Here is a 20356-nt window from a genome sequence, read left to right as displayed (position 1 = left end):
CTTTCCCCGAGAGCAGTTTCTTTATTATTATTTTCCCCTTCAAGATGGATAATGTGTTTAAATAGTAAACATGGGATTACCCGGGAGCTGAAAACATTCAATGCCATAATGTCCGGGTTTTCCCTTTTTATTGTAGTTACATTCAGGTTTGCACATATTCACCTTCAGCACTTCAAAATGCATATTTTTATCCTAACTAATAGCATGTCCAAACAACACCCTCTACCTCCCAGATTATTATTATCTCCTTAAAGTGTTTTGGTGTCGTGGACAAGCCCCTAAACTGGAAACATAACTGTGTACGCATCCGATTCGCTGACATATCTTTGGCCCCTATTCATTGGCTACTGTCAATCTAGGCGCAATGTGATTGGTCGAATCACAAGAAAAGGAAGTGGCGATCAGTAGTGTGGGCTCAACGCTAAGTAGTATTTGGGTGGTGTATATCAAAGGGTAAAGCTACTGGCTTTCGTCCCTAAACGTGGATATTTTGAAGTGTCAAGAGGTACTCGTCATCCAGTTTTTGGGCCGAGCAGTTGAACAGCGGGCATATATTATTAACGCTGTCTTGCTAACCTTTGTTGCGGCTATGTAAAACTAGCTTGTTAGGTTTACGTCATTTCAGCAGGTGCTACTCTGCTAGCTTAGCTTCACATTGGGATCTATTAGCTTGTTAAACAGCTACAGTAGCTAAAATTAAACAAGCTGGCATCTAGAGGGAATACGGCTCAGACTAGTGTGTGACAGGGAGTTTACTTATGCTACTTCTCGTAGTGTGACCCGAGACTGCGACTGGATGTTTAGTAATAGAAATAGCAGTAGTCACAGCTAGCAGATTGTTAGCTTGTTAAATAACAACAATGGGCTATAAGAAGTGTTTGAAAACAGCAAGGAGACTTTATTTTTGGGGTATTCTCTTCATAGTGTTCAGCAAAGGAGTAACAGCTGGTGAGTATGAAATGCCGGTGGTGTTGTAACACTCACTATACGCGTGTCTTAAAGTGTCACAGCACCTGTTTTCGTCTATTACATTTCTTTGACTGAATCAAAACAACACATCTCTCACTGCTGCAACATTAATGCTTTTTAGATGAGGAGCAACACCAGGACGAAGCACCAGAGTTAAAGGTGTGTCATGGGCTCTTTGGTGCATGGTTAATGCTGATCATAGACTCATTTGCAAGCTGGTCTCTTGGGAGTTATATGTAACACACGATTTTGTATACGTGTTGCCTAGAAAAGTTAAAGTAAGAAGTCATTCAACTTAAAAAGAAATTGAACACACTGCTAACTTTGCAAATGAGCCTCATGCAAAGGCATTGTTTTTATATACAGCGTAATTTCCCTCCTTTAAGTAATCCTTTGTAATAACCTCCTGTTGATTTCTCCAGTCCTACCATGACCCAGACTCTGAAGAGGAAGATGTTCGATTATCACCAGAAATTGTGGCAGGTACTTCTATGACCACTGATCACTCCCATCCTGAAGAGGAAACACAGCCCCCTTCGGAGGGTCTAGAAGGAGAGGAGAAGGAGGACCTACCTGACCCACCTCCTCCCGTTGAGGAAAAACCTAAAGAGGGTAAGGTGTAAGATTTTAAAACATCCACACAACAAAGGCGTGAAAAACAATCACAATAAGTTGATTAACGTTTGAGATGTCAAAGTTGTTAAATACTTCCTGATGTTTTTACTGTTTTAATTATTAGAAATTTAGTTTTTAGCATCTCCTGCTATACCAGTGATGGCTTTGATATTCTAATCCCCACTTTTTACATTAGAAAATGTTATCAGTGTTTAAAAGTGTTTGCATGTTAAGAGCCCTCAGGATGGCCCAAAAATGGTCATGACTGCTGAATGTAGCTACTTTAATGGGCCGTTGAGCTATTTGGTATCTGATTATAACAGTGTAAAGAAGTGCGATTTCAGCTTGGGACTTGGAGCTTCAAATTTTATCGTTGATTGCTTTAAAGTGTTAAATGTTTTGTCAGAAGATAGTTCCCTATGCGTTCTTAAAATAAAGAGCCTAAGATGTTAGCATGCTACATGGAAGGAAAAGCTTAGTGATATATTTTAACGATGTCTAGTCTGAACCTATAAATCTTTCTTTTTGTAGTAGTGCCTCGTAGTGGTGTTATCACACGTCTCATGATCTCAGCATTGCAAACAAGCTCTTTCTTATGATTTTTTTCCTTTGTAAGCTTTGTTTAGTGTTTAACATGTTAACCTGTTTTCACTTTGCCTGACTCTGAGCTAAGCTGAGTGTGGTTTCAGGGTAGAGCCACATTTGATAAACGGTTAAACCCCCGTGAGACACTAAACAGCTTCTCGCACCTGTGGCTCCTCTTGCAGTGCAGTTACATCATTTCACTTGGGGATTGTTTGTAATTACCCTGCTAGCTCATTGCACAGTTGTATTACTGAACTTGTGTGAAGGAGATGTATTCAGATTAACGTAATTGCGTGTGTAAAGTTGCAACTCTATGGTAATTGTTTCAACTCCTCTGTCTCTTTGTTATTTTTCCACACCAAAGTTGATGGTGCAGCAAAAACCAAAAGATTTGAGAATATAAAGAAAAAAATGTATTTTCACTTAGACCTCAGGTCCACCAGTATTTTAAAGGAAAACAGCCAGAGTTTGTTTGTTTTCAATCAAGTAAATTTTATATATGGGTGTTTTTTGTTTTTTTTTAAAATACAGTTCCTGTGGTGAATGGAGGTACAGCCCATGGAGAACCCTGCATATTCCCCTTCCTCTTCCAGGAGACAGAGTACATAGAGTGTACCACTGACGGGCGGGGGGATGGACGGCTATGGTGTGCCACGACGTACGACTATGACCAGGATAAGAAATGGGGTTTCTGTGAGAGTGAGTTTCAAACTCAAAAACTCTAAAACCTTCACAAATGAAATATTGTGATTCATTTTAAAGCCAAAATGGAGTCACATTACGGCACTTTGGTATTAAATATATTGCATTGTACAGTACAGGTCCTGAGCCAGCCCTCATTTCATTATGTTTTGCTTCCAAGGAGCCAGACCTGCTTTTAATATTTAAAGTGATCTTGAGCAATAGTTTTTCAGGCTTTCTCAAGGTCTTTCAAATGTTTTCTTTGGACTCGGCTGGTTTTTCACTCATTTTCAGTCCAGCTCTTGTACCTGACCATTTTCAGAGGATTTTTTTGTTTTTGTTTTTCTTCCTATTTGGTTGTTTAGGCCACCAGATGAACCGATTTGTCTACACATAAGACACAACTCAGTAAAGAGCATGTTTTTTTACTAGTAGTCTGTTGCAAAAATGCATAATTTGTTATTAGCCAAAAACTTAGCATATGTACACAATGTGCAGCATCAAAGGTCACTGTGACCTTAAATGTTTTTCCCCTAACACATGAATTCTTGTGTTAAACTGTCACTGATCATTCTTTGTTCTTCTCAGTAACAGTCTTGGTGGAACTAAACGACTACTGAAACCAGCCTGAAGATATTATTATGACTTTGTTTGCATAACTGCTACTGCTACCAACCTTTTGAAAACCTTTTATTTCCTCTAAACAGTCTGATTGGCTTCTTCTCTCTTTCCCTCAGCGGAGGAACAGGCACAGCAGAGGCTTCAAGCTGAGGAAGCAGAGAAGCAGTATCAGACTGTCCTGCGCATGCTAAACTCCACCACCAGGAAGACTCAGAAAAAAGAGTGAGTGGCTTACTTTTAGTTTATTTCTCTGGTAGTTGTCAGCCTAATTTTGACTCTTGAAGAAGAGTTATAGAAAGCATGTGGATTTGAAATCTTTTTTTAGATGAAGCAGAAACAGAAGCTTTCCAGTTTTTGCCCACACTCTGTTTTAAGATAAAAATCAGAAAAGGAACAAAAGTAAAGATGCTCTATTCAAATTGAAGATTTTGGCAAGGTTACATTTTTTTGCCAATTTTCTTTTTATTTGTTTAAGTTAAAATGCATATTCCCACTACTGCCTTCTGGTCATCTTTTTATTTCACAGACAAAATTTGATGTTATTTTACATGTCGATTGGGTTCAATGTCCATTTCTTGCGTGTTTTATTACCAGCCAGCGCTTGCGTGCCTTCCATTTGCACATCCTTATTTGCTTTAGCTATCACACTACTGTTTGTCATGTACACATTATTTTTATGTGAACGTGGATTCAATTTCGCTTGTGCCTACTCTGCTTATCTTTCTCAGATTATATGAAAAGCTGCTAAAAGTGGCAGAAAAAGGCCACCAGAAAGCCATGGAGAAGGTGGCGTATGCCATGCTGTTTGGAGATTACATAAACCAAAATATTACCAAGGCCAGAGAAATGTTTGAGAAGCTTGCCATGGAGGGCTCACCTAAAGCTCAGATGGTAATGATCTCGCTCATAATTATACACGTCTCTTGAGAAAAGTGTTGGAAGCCTGTTTGCAGGTTATTTGTGCTGAGAGGAGCAACTCTGTGACACTCTGCTCTGTTTACTTTTCTTCAGGCTCTTGGATTTCTGTATGCAGCAGGGCTCGGAGTTAACTCAAGTCAAGCTAAGGTACGTCTATGCTCTGTAGATTTGTCTTACAGTATATGGGTTTGTCAGTAGTTACTTATGTTCTGCCATGTTCTCTGTTTTTCAGGCCTTGGTTTACTACACCTTTGGTGCACTGGGTGGAAACCTGCTCGCTCACATGATTCTGGTAAGCAGATTTTTCTGTCAGTGAAGAAATGCTGCAGTCATGCTATTTGTATACTTTAATAAAAATTACACTTCCTTATATTGTTTTATTAGGGCTACAGGTACTGGGGAGGGGTGGGTGTTCCCCAAAGCTGTGAGTCAGCACTAACGCATTATAGGCTTGTAGCAAATCAGGGTAAGTGTTTTGCGTTATTATATTCTAGTGCAGTAATAGTTCTTGCTGGGCTAATAACACTCTTTCCTCTGCCAACTTTAGTGGCCAGCGATGTTTCCCTGACAGGAGGCTCAGCGGTGCAGAGGATCAGACTGCTCGATGAGGTGGAGAACCCGGGATCTACCAGCGGGATGTTGGAGGAAGACCTCATCCAGTACTACCAGTTTCTAGCGGAGAAAGGGGACGTCCAAGCTCAGGTAAAGTGGTCAAATTTTTAAAAAATAATTTATTGCTGGTATTGGGAGCTAATGTGACCTTTCCTTTGACATACCTGAGCCAGTGGTTGATTGAACACACAGTCAAAATGTTTGTAATGTGTTTATTTGTGTCAGTTTAGAAATCGTTCTCGTTACACGTGTTTGGCAAAGAAAACATTTGAATTTGTGATCAGCTTCACTGTTCTGCCTTTTGTGAAAGCTCCTGACTGTGGGGAATTAACAAACTACACAATATAGTTGCATGTCCACACATTTTTATTATTATTATTTCTTTATTTATATGGCATTTTTGCTTTTTCTTGTGGGCAGGAATGGGAAGTAGCTTGAATGGATGGCACTAATTTACTTTATTGTATAAGAACTGAAATCTGGGTCAGACTTGGATTATGCATGCATGTTATGTAATGTCTAAATGTGAAAGGGCTACATAATGTGTCATTGCTGGGTAGTATCAGTCTGAAGCCTTGTTGTAGTTTTTATTTGATTACTAATTGAATGTTTTACTTAGGTGGGCCTGGGTCAGCTGCACTTACATGGAGGACGTGGAGTAGAACAGAATCACCAGGTATCTTTGTCATAGATTTCGCTCACTGTATTTTATTTATTTGTTTTGCTTATTTTGTGAGTTTTCTCTGTCAAATGCATTTATGCTGCTTTCTGTCCAACAGAGGGCGTATGACTACTTCAACCAGGCAGCCAATGCAGGCAACACACATGCTATGGCTTTTCTTGGAAAGGTGGGTGAGATGGAGGCTCACTCACTTCACTGTTATGTCACCTTTTTTTTTTTCTTTTTTTAAACAGATATTTCTTTCTTTTCTTTCTTTTTATAAAATTTTCCATTCATCACCTTGTTAATTTCATTTCTTATAAGAGCAGGTTTTTTTTCTTTTTTCTTTTTTGCTTTTAATGCCATATTTTCCATCTATTTAACACTGTGTTGTGTTGACCTTAGAGACAGTTTGGTTATAGAGACTTTTTAGAATAAAACCAGCTTGGCATTGATGTTTTCACAGAGGGCAGTGTATTTGTGTTTAAGGTATAAAATTTAGCTTTTATGTCTGTGACTGTCTTTTCCTCAGATGTATTCAGAAGGCAGTGAGTTTCTCCCTCAGAATAATGAGACTGCCTTGCAGTACTTCAAGAAGGCTTCTGACCTGGTAAGGATAACGCTGTAGACTAAACTGGGTAATTTATTCACTCTGAGCTTGCTCACTCACTCACAGCTGAATTCTGTTACCCTTTCTTTAAATATTAACATGCAGTAATCGTTTTTACATATTCATTTACTTTTTTTTCCAGGGTAATCCGGTGGGACAGAGTGGGTTGGGGATGGCCTATCTTTATGGTAGAGGTGTGCCAGTGGTAAGATATTTTATTTATATATTTTTTTAAGCGTGTCTCATATCTTTTGATGGGATCTGTACATATAGATAAGATCTCACCTTCACTTTTAGGCACTTGGAGTTGAAATAAAGTTTTATATAAACAACAAAGAAAAACAGTTTTATATAACAGGCTTTTATTTTGATGGCAAGCTGTCAGAGTGTCTCTCCTGCTGAAGCAGCTATTGAAAAGTTGTGTGTTTGTCTCCAGAACTACGAGCTGGCCCTCAAATACTTCCAGAAGGCAGCAGAGCAGGGCTGGGTGGATGGACAACTCCAGCTGGGCACCATGTATTACAGTGAGTTTTACAGCTCAGTGTGTCCTTCAGTGTCTCACTGCATTCTTTCATAGTTTTCCTCTCGCCCGCTGTCTGTTTAGGAGTCCTCAGTCTTCGCTCTTCTTCACATAATAACATTTTTGTTCCTATTCTTGTTCCCCAGATGGCATTGGCGTGAAGCGTGACTACAAGCAGGCTCTTAAATTCTTCAACCTGGCCTCACAGGCTGGGCACATCCTGGCCTTCTACAACTTGGCCCAGATGCATGCTACTGGTACTGGTGTGATGCGTTCCTGCCACACCGCTGTAGAGGTTAGTCCACCCTAAATCTGCTGCTTCTTTCACTGTTAAGAGATTGTCTCTCCAACTTGGTGTCTCCTCAAACATTTATCGATTAACAGCAGTGGCTTTTATCTGCACTTTCAATACAAATTGGAGATGTGTATCACACTGTGTGTCCTGTTTGCAGCTTTTCAAAAATGTGTGTGAGCGTGGTCGCTGGTCAGAGCGCCTGATGACAGCGTACGGTAGCTTTAAGGAGGGTGACATGGACGCTGCGCTGGTTCAGTATCTGCTGCTGGCTGAGCAGGGCTACGAGGTGGCTCAGAGCAACGTGGCCTTCATTCTGGATCAGAGTAAGAAAAACCAAGACATTAGTATTTAACCATGGTAGTGCAGGCTTTTAGCAGTTAATTTATGTGCACCACTTGCAATATTATAGCCATGTTTAAATGCTAGTGTCATGATCCTGCTACGCTCTTTACCTTTGTTAGAGAGAGATTCAGGTCTCATTTTAAATGTTTTAATTTTTCATGTGTTTGTGTGAATTATGCCACACAGAAGGGGCAAGGATCTTCAGTGAGAATGAGACCTACCCTCGTGCATTGCTCCACTGGACAAGAGCTGCAGCGCAAGGTGAGTTTAAACAAGCTCCGTCTCCTCGTCAGTGTGAACAATGTGTGCGCCGGAGCAGTAGAGTCAAAGTGCACTGCAAGTTTAGGGAAATGCGTCATGATGTTTAGCTTGGGAACGTATTGCTTATTGCACATTTCACTTGATTGAACTGTGATGCTGTGTAGACACTGGCTGTGAGCACAGCTGCAGCTGCTCTGCTTGGCTGTGCTGTGCTGTGTGAAACAGTTATTAGTCAAACTTTGGCTCCTTTTGTGGTTGAATTTGTGCTGCTGTGGATGTCTAACTCCTGCTAGCTGAGCACAGTTCTGTTACCAAAGAAAGTCTCATTGCGCTGTACAGAATTTGACCCCACTGTGGTTTTATCAGGTGTAACCAACGTGGTACCAAAACTCCACATCCTTTCAGAAATGGAGACATTTCACTACAATGCTCAGCCAGCACAACCAGCTCAATTTACAGCACACACACAACACTGCACATAGTTTGTGTTGCACTTATTATCAACAAGCGTGTCACAGCCAACAACCTTAATAACAAAAGCCATGGCAACAGTGAGCATCACAGCTCCAGTGTGTCTCATGCATCCTCCATAGCTATATATTATCTAAGTGCAGTGGAATAGGCTAATGCCTGAGCAGCCATAGCTGCTGAGGGTGCACTGATTCTCTCTGGGGTCACATGCATCGTAATTTATGATAATCGAGCTCAGCCTGTCTTTGTGTATCAGTGTGAGATACTGAGTGGTGAACACTAAGCTGGTTCACAGAAGATTTCTAGCCATGACTGTTTGCATATAAAACCAAATCTTACACATGTAATTGTCCTTGTAAGGTTACACCGTGGCAAGGATAAAACTGGGAGACTATCATTTCTATGGCTACGGAACGGACGTGGACTACGAGACGGCTGTCATTCACTATAGGTTGGCATCTGAGCAGCAGCACAGCGCACAGGCCATGTTTAACTTGGGTTACATGCATGAGAAAGGCCTGGGTATCAAACAGGTGAGCACTCACTAAACATCACCTGGCTCTCAACATGTCACAAATTTGCGCTTTGTCATTTAGCAAAGTCGGTGTGGTTGTTAATTTGATTTCTAATTCTGAAATTTTCCATGTTTTTTTTGCTGCAGGACATCCACCTAGCCAAACGGTTTTATGACATGGCTGCTGAGGCCAGTCCTGACGCCCAGGTTCCAGTTTTTCTAGCTCTGTGCAAACTGGGCCTGATTTATGCTCTCCAGTACCTGCAGGATCTTAATGTGAGTATTTCCTCCTGAATTCACAAGCTGTCATGCTAACCGTATGGTTTTCAGTAACACGTCTTGTACTTCAGATAGTTTCAGAGATTCTTCATTAGAAAGAAAAATGATGTTTCTTTTTCCTCCTTGTTGGTTGCGACTTCTCGCAGTTGAAGGAGCTGATTTCTCAGGTGGATCTGGACCAGCTGCTGGGCCCAGAGTGGGATCTCTACCTCATGACGGTCATCGCCCTACTGCTAGGCACAGTCATCGCCTACCGACAGCGCCAACACCAAATCATAGTGCCACCTCGCCCACCTGCCCCAGCGCCTCCTCCCAGGCCGCCTCAGGAACAGCCACAGGCCCAGGCCGAGCCCCAGGCTCAGGAAGAAACACCAGAGCAGGGCCCGGCCCAGGAAGAGGAGGAGCAGCACTGAGAGGGAGATAGACGGAGTGAGGGTGGTGAAAGATGGACAAGAGGCTCACTGCATGGAGCACCAGTAGCTGAATACCTGCTACTTTGAGCACCTCGCCCACTCTGCCTGTTCCCCGCCATGTGTGTGTGGGTTTTTTTTTTTTTTTGGTTTTTTTTAAAAGGCTTGATGATGGCTGCTGAACTGTTCAGTCTCACCTCTTTCTTCCTTTAAAATATGCTGGTCTTCTGCTGAAACCGACACATTGTGGGTGTTAATGGACAACACTGCAGTAGAGAGTGTTTGGACTTGGTACTTTTTGACTCAGGATACTGCCAGACGTTCCCCCCGTGTCCTCAACATGGAATTAGTCTTGTGGTTGCCAGATCAAAAGCATTACGAACTCAACTGAGAAAATTACACTCGTTAGACAGCTTCATTCCCAATTTTGTTCAGTATTTAAAAAAAGTCTGGGTGGAAAATGTGAAGTAAAATCATTTTCATTTCTAGCGCTGGTCTACTTGGTAAAAGAAAGTCGTGGTTCTCTGCATGTCTTCTCTGATCTCCTTGCAGACTTTTAGTTTAGCCTTTTTTTTTGAGCTAACTGATGAGTGAACAAATTTTGCATTCCTTTATGCTTTGCAGTTTTGCATTCATTAGTTATTTTGGGTGACATGTTGTCAGATCAATAAGTGCTAAATATACTAAAACTATGCTGAGTCATCAGTACAAGAACAATAGTTTGGGAAGTTCTCACTGACAGAAAAGCTGGGCTGTGAAGTAGGTGATGTTTGCTGATGCACACGGGGATTAAAATGTGTACAGAAACATCAAAGTTAATTTAAAAAGCAAGCGAGAGGAATTTAAACTTTTTTGGAAGTTGTACATTACAGTATGTGTACATTTTTTTTCCAACACTGTTCTTTGATTTAATTATTGTTGCTGGTTTTGAAAGGCAGCTTAGTATTTTTTTTTTTTTTAAATGCCAACTGTTATCTGGAGCAGCCTTAAAGATAGCAACAACTTAAACCTTGCATTGTTTCTACAGTAGAGGAAGTGGATCACATTTCTTTTTTTTTTTTTCCCTTTTGTTTTGTTCTAAAACTTCAGCTGTCGTGACAATTTCCACCCCCTCACCAAACGTCCAAGTTGGAAATCTGCCTACACTTCTGAGATCAGACGGACATGAATCCGAGGCTGCGCTGAAAAGCAAACGAAGCCACGGTTAGACCATGCAGCATTTCTGGAACCAAGATCTGAAATTTCATTTTGTTTTTTATTTTTGTTTTTTCACTTCATTTGTTTTTTTTTTTTCTCATTTGTTCACTTCCACAAAATGTACTAAAGTTAGTGTTTAACTGCCAATAGATATGCATGATTGAACCCCAGAAGGAGAGCGTAGTGTTGTTTGCAGGATGATTAGAAATAAGTCCAAACTGTTTCCTGCTTTCACATCGGCACCCACATAACTCACAATTGGTGTGAAATAAAACACTGGGCAAAGTTACAGAGAAGAATTTTTCTTTTCTTTTTTTCTTCTTCTTTTTTTTTTTTTTTAACCATTAAAACGCGTTTATAAATTTAATAAATGATATATGGATATTTCAAAGATGTTCTGAATGTTTGATTGCCGAAATGCTTGGATCGATGATCATTTCGGATAAGTGGCTTGTGCCCTGCTTGGCTTTAAATGTCTGACATAACACTGCAATGTTGCTGACATTGATCAGCAGCGAGAGCGGCCGCTTCTCATTGGACCTGTTGGTTGTCGCTCAGCCATTGAGGCTGAGACAAAGTGACAATGCTGTGAAAACTGAGGGTCGCATTGTGCAGTGTGTAGGGGTGACCCATTGACTGGTCCATACGCGATACTATGGGGTGGCTTTGGATCGCTGTGGCAACGTGTGTGCTCGCGTCCTGCTCTGTCAAAGGTAAGTGCTAGAACAAGCAGGAGGGCACCTCCCACGTGAGGCTGTGTGCCTATATTTATTGTAACAACAGCCTCTGAAACGGGGCCCTCCCTTTTATTATTTATTTTTTTAATGGATTGTTTGGGTTTATATCAACCATCTGTTTTTATAGATATACACCAAGGCCAAAGTCAAGACCAAAAACCTTTGAACTAGGGCTTATTTAGCTGATTAAAGATGAGCTTTATCAGTGGCTTATAAAGTGGTTTGAAAAGTTTCAGTTAATGATCCCTTTAAAGGAAATGACTGGTGGTTGGAGTATGAAGAGGGGATTCGGCACTACAGCAAGGAGGCCCTCAATAAGGTACTGTTTCACCTATGTTTATCACTGAGGGTTTATTTTGTTGTTAGACACAAAGTTTAAATTTTGGTCGTCATTTAAACAGCAAAAAGCCTTCGTTGACAGGCTTATTAAAAAGACAAAAAATAATATATAGCAATTGTTAACCGTTCTCTTAAAAGTAGGTTATCATCGTGTCACACCAGACTAACCACATGGCCCAGCAGGCATCCTGAACTTGTGCACAGCTAACGCATCAAAGACAGTGAAACAATGATCGATCGATCAATAAAAACGCAGTCCGACAAGGTACTGAAGATGAGGTTTCCACGGTAGCAGTGAAAGTTATGTTCAGGTTTGCCTACTGTAATCTACAACAGAATCTTAATGCACAAACACTGTGCTCTGCTGGATTAAATATTTTTATATTTATTTTATTTAGAAAGAGGGACAATACATATTAATGAACATTTTAACAAATGTAAATATGCCAGATTATAGCCTTGGGCTAATTTCCATCTGCAGACCCTCTGGCAGGTTGGTGTTACACACAAGTTAGTAAAAACATACAGAGACACTATTTACAGATCATGTGACAAGGACAAAAACAGTGATCACATCATAATATAATTTAAGCTTTGCCTGATCTTACTGTCAGTTATTTAGTTGCTATTATCCTGTTTGTTTGTTTTTCAGACTTGCTATGCTGTAAAATGTATTAAAGTACCACAATACCAATGCTCCCAAAAAATCAATCTGGGTTTGACGGTTGCCAGGAGTCCTTGTATGACTGCATTGTGTCAAGTGTAAAGTTTGGTAGAGGGGGATTATGGTGTGGGGTTGTTTTTCAGGAGTTGCACTTGGCCCCTTAGCACCAGTGGAAGGAACTCTTAATGCTTCCACATCCCAACTTTGTGGGAACAGTTTGGGTTTGACCCCTTCCTATTCCAACATAACTGCTCATCAGTGCACAAAACAAGGTCCATAAAGACATGGATGAGCGAGTTTGGTGTGAAAGAACTTGACTGGCCTGCACAGAGTCCTGACCTCAACCTAATAGAACACCTTTGGGATGAATTGGAGTGGAGACTGTGAGTCGGGTCTTCTTGTCTGACCTTACAAATGCACTTCTAAAAGAATGCTCAAAATTTACCATAAACACTCCTAAACCTTGTGGAAAGCATTCCCACGAGAGCTGAAGCTGTTATAGCGTCAAAGTGTGGGCTGACGTCATATTAAACCCTATGGGTTAGGAATGGGATGTCATGCAAGTTCACATGCGCATGAACGTGGATGAGCAAATACTTATGGCAATATAATGTATCTAAAACATTCTAATGCAATAAGATTTTTTTGAAGATTTTTGCACATGAGCTTCCCTTTTTTCTCCACAAATGCATCAACATATACAGTATTAAACTTACGCAACTGTTTAAGACATTTATAGCAGTTTATTCCGATGTAGGAAGACGCTCAAAAAAAGAAGAAAACAATTGTCAGTCCCTGAAGACAAACTTTTGTCATTATAAGGACTCATAAGGAAACATAACTGGTCTCGATGTGACAGCGAGGCTTCTCTCTTTTTACTTATTTAGGAGTTTCCAGAGAAAACCCGGCCAGTGAGCTTCAAGCATCCTGTGTTCCAGTGCTCAGACATGAGTCCTTCTCCCTCTGTCCCCTCCTCAGGTCTGTCCAGGTGTCACCTGCTGACCTCAAATCTTGTGTTGTTCAAGAGTTTGAACTAACGCTCTTTTTCTCTTTCTTTCCCTCTCTACCTTCCCTCTATCCACCCCTCCTTCCACCCTTTTGTCTAGTTGAATTTGTGAAGGCCGCAGATATCAAAGTCATCGCCGCCTTGGGGGATTCTCTGACAGTAGGTGTTATATGTTGTTTGCTGCTTCCTCTGCTGTGCCGATGATACAGTGTAACGTCGACCAAAAATAGACTCGCTCTGACCGTTGATTCATTCATTTTGCATACTCGCTTAGTCCTGCTGAGCAGAAGGCAGCTGCAATCGTGAGAAGAGCTAAAACGCTTACAGTGATGGATAAAGACTGAGTGCAAATGAGATGGAAATAAACTTTAAACTGCTTTACTAACCAAATGTTGCACCAACGGAAGAGCAGTCAGCTTAGTTATTATCTCTTTTTGTGCTTTTATGAGAACGGCACATCTTCATAATCTAAGAGAAGATGCCCAAATTGCAGCTGGTTAATGGGGACCTGTTATCATCTCCTCTATATTTTTATTCTTAGACTCTTTGTGTATCGTTGCATGACTCACAGTTTATAATAGTTCTCATCCCGAGCCTTGATTCGGCAGAGTTGCACGTATACGGCAGAGAATTTGGAAAGGCATAATAGGATCCGTTTAAATTAGAGTGACAAACCACCCACACAAACACTTACTCATAAAACTGCTTTTCTTCTGTTCCTTGGCTCCTGATCTCTCTATGCTGTGCCCCTTCTTTTCCAGACGGCTATCGGCGCCAACGCCACTACTGTCCTCGGCATTCCCATTGAGTTTCGTCACGTGTCATGGAGGTGCCTGTCACAAATCTCGCACAAATAACAATCAGGATGATGTGAAGCAGACTGATCTCATATCAGGAACATGTTAGAAACTGTATTCCCCCATGAGAGTGTCAGTCTGTAAGAAACAAGGTTAAACTGACATTAACAGTTCTGCTGCTGGTATTGCTTTCCTTTCTGCTTGCAGCATTGGAGGCTATGGGACATATCAAGATGTCATTACTTTGGCAAGTAAGCTGTCACTGCTGTGTCCGAGCTGTTTCTTAACTGTATCGTTCCATGAAACTCACAACGAGAAAAGTCCAGCTCATTTTCTTTACCTGTTTGACGCTGTCATTTTTAGATATCATCAAGCTGTTTAACCCCAGTCTGCTTGGAGCTTCTCCTGGAAAGACAGTTCATGGGATGCAGGCTCATATCAGTGAAACAGGCTTCAACTTGGCCGTAACTGGACACAACACCTTGTAAGACCTTCGCTTACTTTTGTGTTGCTTAATCTAACAAATTATATTCTTCTACAAAAATAACTGAGCTGTGACCTAATTCACTTTAGGAAACATGTTATTCTTTATTTTGTAGCAATCTCCCCGGTCAGACGAGACATTTGATAGACACACTGAGAGGTTACGAGGTAAAGCGAGGCCTTGTTTTCTCAGTAATGATACAGCACAGGGATGGGAGAGGTAACGGGACTGTCGTCTCTTCCTTTAGGGTCTCAACTTTGAAGAGGACTGGAAGCTTTTGACTATTCTCATGGGCATGAATGACATCTGTGATTACTGCAAAGATAAAGTCTGTCTTGGTCTCTTATCTTTAATTCAATAGAAAATCTCTCTCTATATATGGAATATTGCCTCTTCTATTACCTCTGATGAATCTCCTCTACTTCCAGGCTCTTTTTTCAGTAGATAACTTCATCCACTATATGACTGTCTCGTTGGAAATGCTTATGAATGAGGTAAAGTCGAAGATAAACGAAATCAGGCTTAGCCCTGGATTTACTGTCTGCTGAGACTGAGGGTCAGTGCTGTGCTGAATCACTACAGTGCAGGTCTTCATGCTGTGCTTCAGGTTCCCCGTATGATTGTGAACGTGGTTCAGATCCTCCCCATGCAGACTTTGAGGGAGGTGCAGAAGCCCACCCCAGGGTGTTTGCTCCAGCGGTGATCACTCTCTTTCTCTCTCAGAACAAGTTAAACTCTGGCTTGATTGACACTTCTTGAACTTTTTACTTTTTGACTTTGTTTTAGGTCTTTCTGCTCGTGCCTGATAGAGCCAGTAGCCAGATCTCCTGAACTCAGGGAGCTGGTGGAGGTCAATCTGGAATTCCAGGTGCACTTTACTTCTTTCATGTTATAAGATTATGTATTATATAAGGAAAGATGGTACAGGAGATAAATTCTTCTTTCATTTGGTTGCCACATTAGAAGGAATATGGACTCTTTTTTGATCCCTCTATGCATCATAAAAAAAATCCCATGTTTTTTAGGAACAACGTGTTCATTCTGTACAGCACACTCTGAATGTTAGGCTGCACAAACAAGCTCGTCTGTAAAACACCTGCAGAATCTTGAACTGCACACTCTGTTGTATGTAAGAGCTATCGGAGATGAGATTTCTAGGTCAGTATATGAGGAAAAACCGCCATAAATATACATGCACTGCTTAAAAATGTTTTAATCAGAGTATAGCATCAAGTCAGCTAAAAGTAACAGAGAGGGTTGTTAAACAGTTTCAGCTGCTTTAGTGTTAATGAAATTAACGAAAGGTGCTCTAGAGGGACAACAAAGAGACACAACTCCCAAAACAGCAATGGTTTTACAGTGGAGGTCACTCCTCATCTTTTCTTCCTGTGTTTTCACTAGTTTAGCATTTGACTAGGGTCAGTGTAACTACTGGTACATAAGGTGATACCTGAACCCTGCAGAGGTTGCACAGGCAGTTTCCTGTGTCTCCCAGCAGAGTCTCAAGAGCACGGAGGAGATTCCAGGAGACAGGCAGTTACAGGACTGGTATCTCCTCCTTTGTGCAAAGAGGAAGAGGATGGTGTGGATGGCAGTGACCAAACAATCATAAACAGACTTCATCTTCAAACAGATGTCCTCTGTGCTCACTGCCTGGCACTATAGAGCCCATTTGCCATAGAATACCAAAACTGCCTTGTTAAACATGCACTAATTTGTATAAATATCTAATTTACAGAGTGCAGAGAAATGTATTTTAAACATTTGTTTTCTACCAGCCTGAAAGAAGAACTATTTTGGAAGGAAACAAAGCTTAAAGAAATGCCCATTAAAATGCATTTTGACTGTATCTTCCATAATAATTTGCCTTGTCATTGTCCCAAATGATAACTCACTTTAATGTGCAAACAGGGTACATTGCACCCAAAACATTATATGCTGATTTCATGTTCGCAGCTCTCACTGTAATTTGTGTGTTTGCTGTTATTGTAACAGCACAAGCGAGGAGAATGGGAGACAAATTGATTCTCACGCTGCTTTCATCTGCAGAAAAGACTCGAGAAGCTGCTGTACAGCGACCGCTTCTTCAGGGACGACTTCGCCGTTGTTCTCCAGCCCTTTTTGAAGAACGCGGACCCGCCCCGCCTCCCGGTAATCCATCTCACGCCTATCAGTGTGACATAAGTGTCTGCTTTCAGACCAATCGGTGCGAAGCATCACGCGGCGATGACTGACTCATCAGTGATCCCCAGTGTGACAGCTGTAGCATTTTGGCTGAGAAACTCACGAGTCATGTTTCACCAACAATGCTGTCCATCACTAAAACTATACCGCAGTGTATTTTGTGTCTCTCTGAGCAGAACGGGAAGATCGATATGACTTTCTTCACTCACGACTGCTTCCACTTTACCATAAAGGGACATGAGGAGCTGGCCAAGGGACTGTGGAACAACATGGTGAACAATAAGTTGTATTTGATTTAAAGGCACAAGAGGCTAAAGGTCAATGAGTCATTCAGGGTTTATTGTGTAGGATTCACATGAATGTGAACTGTGTAATTGTTCAAATACACATGTCTGCTTCTCTCACAGTTTCAGCCCGAGGGAGAAAAGACGATTGTGAGCAGCTTCTCTGACCCCATCACTCTCATCTGTCCGCCTATGGTAAGATTAGCTTTCCATATTTGACAACTTTGTTTGGCCTGATTGGTCTAAAGAATTGAATATTAACTAAACGTTCCTCCAGTGAAATTAGGTTTCAGAAAGTGTTTTAAAATGTTTGTTTAAAAGTCTGTTGATTCAAGGAAGTTTAGCGCTGTGGAACCTTTTTTTTTCTCCATTTGTTATGATTCCTGTGCTTTAGATGCTTCTCAAAACACTCTGTTACTGCTTTGTCATGCTGCTGTGCATATAAATGACACTGCATTAAAATAAATGAGTGCTTGGTGAAATAAAAATTAATTTTAGTTCACCAGCAACTCAGAGCTGTTTGAAAGACTGGGAAAGAGGCTACGGTGCGTCACGCTTCTCAAAACGCTCTGCAGTACTGCATTATTTGTGTTGTGATAAATCTTAATTCAATATCTGATTTTTACAGTTATTATATTACATATCATATACGTAGGAACACCCATATATCTTCACTCGACCGATCGCAGCCAAGTCAGACCAACCTACCCTCCAGACTGACGCTCCATCACCAGCAGTCATCTTCCTGCTGCTCCTCCTGGCACAGTTTGGAGTTATGTAGCTTTTAATTCCTTTTCCCGACGCAAAACACACAGAGGGCGAAAGGAGTTTTTTAGCCATTCACCAGCATGGAGGAAATGACTGCAAACTGACAGATTTGACAACAAACAATCATTGCAATCATGCAGCCAAAATATCTGAATCTCAGAGGATGTTGGAGATGGACGAGATGAGGATAGGGGAGCTTCAGATGGTTGGGGGTTGTCTCTATAATATTGCCAGATTTTTACTAAATAAAGTGCCTGGAGATGACTGGTGTTGTGAACTGTTCTTCAAAGTGAACTGAACTGAGAAATGTGACTTTCTAATAGACCCTTTTACAGTTTTTAATTGAGATTTAAATAACTTTTCCTGCGCTAAAGACGATATACCAGTTAGACCGCATGCCTGGTAGTGGGATGTTTCTGTTTCTCCCCCATTTGGGGAGCAGACTTAGAGCGTATATGTATTTTTAATAAAAGGTTTGCTTTGTACAAATTGCAAATGTTGTAATTAACAAAGCATGACGACCTACTTTTGGTTCGTGTGACTTTTATACATTCATACATAAAATATTAACGACTTTGCCTCTTTAAAAACTTCTGGGCCTTTTTTTAAAAAAAGTTTTCAGACTCATTAATTTACTCAGATTTACCTTTTTAAAAAACAAAACTTTTTTATGCTTGTTTGTTTCTGCACGCTTACTCACGCAGAGGGACCTTGGCAATGTGCCTCGATCAGCTCAGTGAAAAAAAAAATGATTTAAACATGAAAATTTGTCATTCATATCATCTGCTGTAGATTTCCCCAGACAGCTCTGACTTCTCAAACAGGGGAAGATTTAGTCACAGGTCTGCTCCTCAGATCTCCAGGCAGCTGCTGGCCCACTTTCACTGCTCCATCCTCCGGTGCCTGAAATATTATTATTATTCTTCACTAAAAGAGGGAAAGCAAACCATCAGTCATTGCACTGAACAAAAAAAAAAAAAACGACAACAAAAAAACACTAAGTGTTGCTCATGCTGCTGGGTGCTGAGCAGTGGAGTCATTATCTTTTACCCGCAAAATGTCAGCGGTTGGCGTCAGTAGCTGAGGTGTAATCATCCAGTGCAGATGGCTGTATTGTACTCTCTGGTTAAACAGAGCCTACAATACAGAATTCACCGACTCCATTGAATCAGTGTGATTACAAAGGCAGGTGGAAACTATATTAAGGCAATCTCAGGTTACTTTAATGTGCTCAGAAATAGCAATTTACCTCCAGAATGGAAAGGAAAAGCATATGATATGTACTCAGTGTGGTGCAGCTGGGTTGTATAAGTATATCATGTGTCATATATGTAGGAACAATCATATTTGCATGGGGAAAGCCTCCCTTTTCTAACGTTTTCTTATAATAAAACGCATAACCCTTGAGTTTAGAAAGGTAATTATTTGTAATCACCTAACATGTATTTTTTCCCAAACTCTTTCAAATTTATTTGCTTTGTGCCAGTTTACTTTGTTGCTTCTTGGATGCTTCTCTTTGACGAATTTCAGTTAGTGCTTGTAGCTTTCAGATTTCATTATAACCCTTTTATTGTATTCAAAGGAAACAGTCTTCATGTTTAAACAAAGCCGTCGGCACTTTACGCGGGACAAATATGGATCCTCTGGTCTAGCTCTGATGCAGATTGGCCTTTATTGTTTCTCTGAATGCATAATGAGATCTTTGGGATGTCGGTGAATGTGAAACTGCAAACAGTCCAAACGCCCCCTCCCACTTTAGAAACCTCTGCTCTGTTTGTTTTTTAATGAACATGTCAGTAACAAGATGAAAATGACCTCATGAGGACATGCACATCCAGAAGTTTTAGAATTTTCCAGTGTGCATGTCTGCTCCTTATAAATGGAGACAAAATGCTGGTACTGTTTCTGCAGTTTTAATGTATCATCATTTAATGTCAGATCTCAGGAGGCTCAGGGAAAAGGTCTTATTAAAATTCAAAGGGAGAAAAAAACAATAATAAAGCTTCACTTGGTGCAGGGTTGCCAATTCTGACACTTCTGATGTGACAAGACCGCTGGTCAGGAGGTGAATCAGACACAGATCACACACCCACCGCCTCCAACATCACAAACAACCCCCAACTCTATTTGCTCCATCGTATCTTTCGCACGCTGAAACGTCTGTAAAAAATCCAGCCCTGAAGATGTTTTCTCTGAGTTTTTTCCACACCTGCAGCTTTCATACAGCAGCGGGATCCATCAACGAGCTTTTCCAAGGTGAGAGAGTTGTGTGCATTTAGGCGGGTGGCACAACAGATGGAACTATTTGTGACTATTAATAGGGATATTTTTATTTTACTCTTAGTAAAAGCCTGATGGGTTTACTGAAATCAAAAAAATACATTTCTCTCATGTCATGTTTTTAATTAATTTGTTATCAGTAAAATGTGGCAAAAAGGAAATTTAAAGTAAAAAATTAGTTATTGTAATTAGATAAATCATCACTACCCATTTCAGTGTTGTTATTGGTTACACGGGTGGCAGATTTGGTCT

At 40.8% G+C, this 20356-nt stretch overlaps 2 protein-coding genes across 2 annotated transcripts; both read left to right on the top strand.

Annotated features, from left to right (window-relative positions):
- Window positions 1-379: 379 nt before the first annotated feature.
- Window positions 380-10852, top strand: sel1l (SEL1L adaptor subunit of SYVN1 ubiquitin ligase). The gene is made up of 21 exons (XM_026142657.1): window positions 380-948; window positions 1091-1128; window positions 1392-1581; window positions 2701-2868; window positions 3588-3693; window positions 4200-4362; window positions 4483-4536; window positions 4622-4681; window positions 4774-4855; window positions 4937-5091; window positions 5621-5677; window positions 5781-5849; window positions 6195-6272; window positions 6415-6477; window positions 6709-6796; window positions 6939-7087; window positions 7245-7410; window positions 7616-7690; window positions 8522-8694; window positions 8823-8951; window positions 9101-10852. The coding sequence occupies exons 1-21, from the start codon at window positions 861-863 to the stop codon at window positions 9365-9367; spliced, it is 2418 nt and encodes an 805-aa protein (XP_025998442.1). The 5' UTR covers window positions 380-860; the 3' UTR covers window positions 9368-10852.
- A 288-nt stretch (window positions 10853-11140) lies between these two features.
- On the top strand, window positions 11141-18213 carry LOC113006593 (phospholipase B1, membrane-associated). Its single transcript, XM_026142658.1, has 16 exons — window positions 11141-11274; window positions 11553-11617; window positions 13189-13279; window positions 13408-13466; window positions 14069-14136; window positions 14312-14355; window positions 14468-14588; window positions 14704-14755; window positions 14836-14916; window positions 15017-15082; window positions 15196-15287; window positions 15375-15456; window positions 16638-16739; window positions 16949-17044; window positions 17180-17251; window positions 17712-18213. Exons 1-16 carry the CDS (start codon window positions 11217-11219, stop codon window positions 17835-17837), a joined length of 1275 nt encoding a protein of 424 aa, XP_025998443.1. The 5' UTR covers window positions 11141-11216; the 3' UTR covers window positions 17838-18213.
- Window positions 18214-20356: the final 2143 nt, after the last annotated feature.

Source organism: Astatotilapia calliptera, chromosome 15 (genome assembly GCF_900246225.1).
Source record: "Astatotilapia calliptera chromosome 15, fAstCal1.2, whole genome shotgun sequence".
NCBI classification, from domain to species: Eukaryota; Metazoa; Chordata; class Actinopteri; order Cichliformes; family Cichlidae; genus Astatotilapia; species Astatotilapia calliptera.
This window is presented reverse-complemented; position numbering and strand designations above follow the sequence as displayed.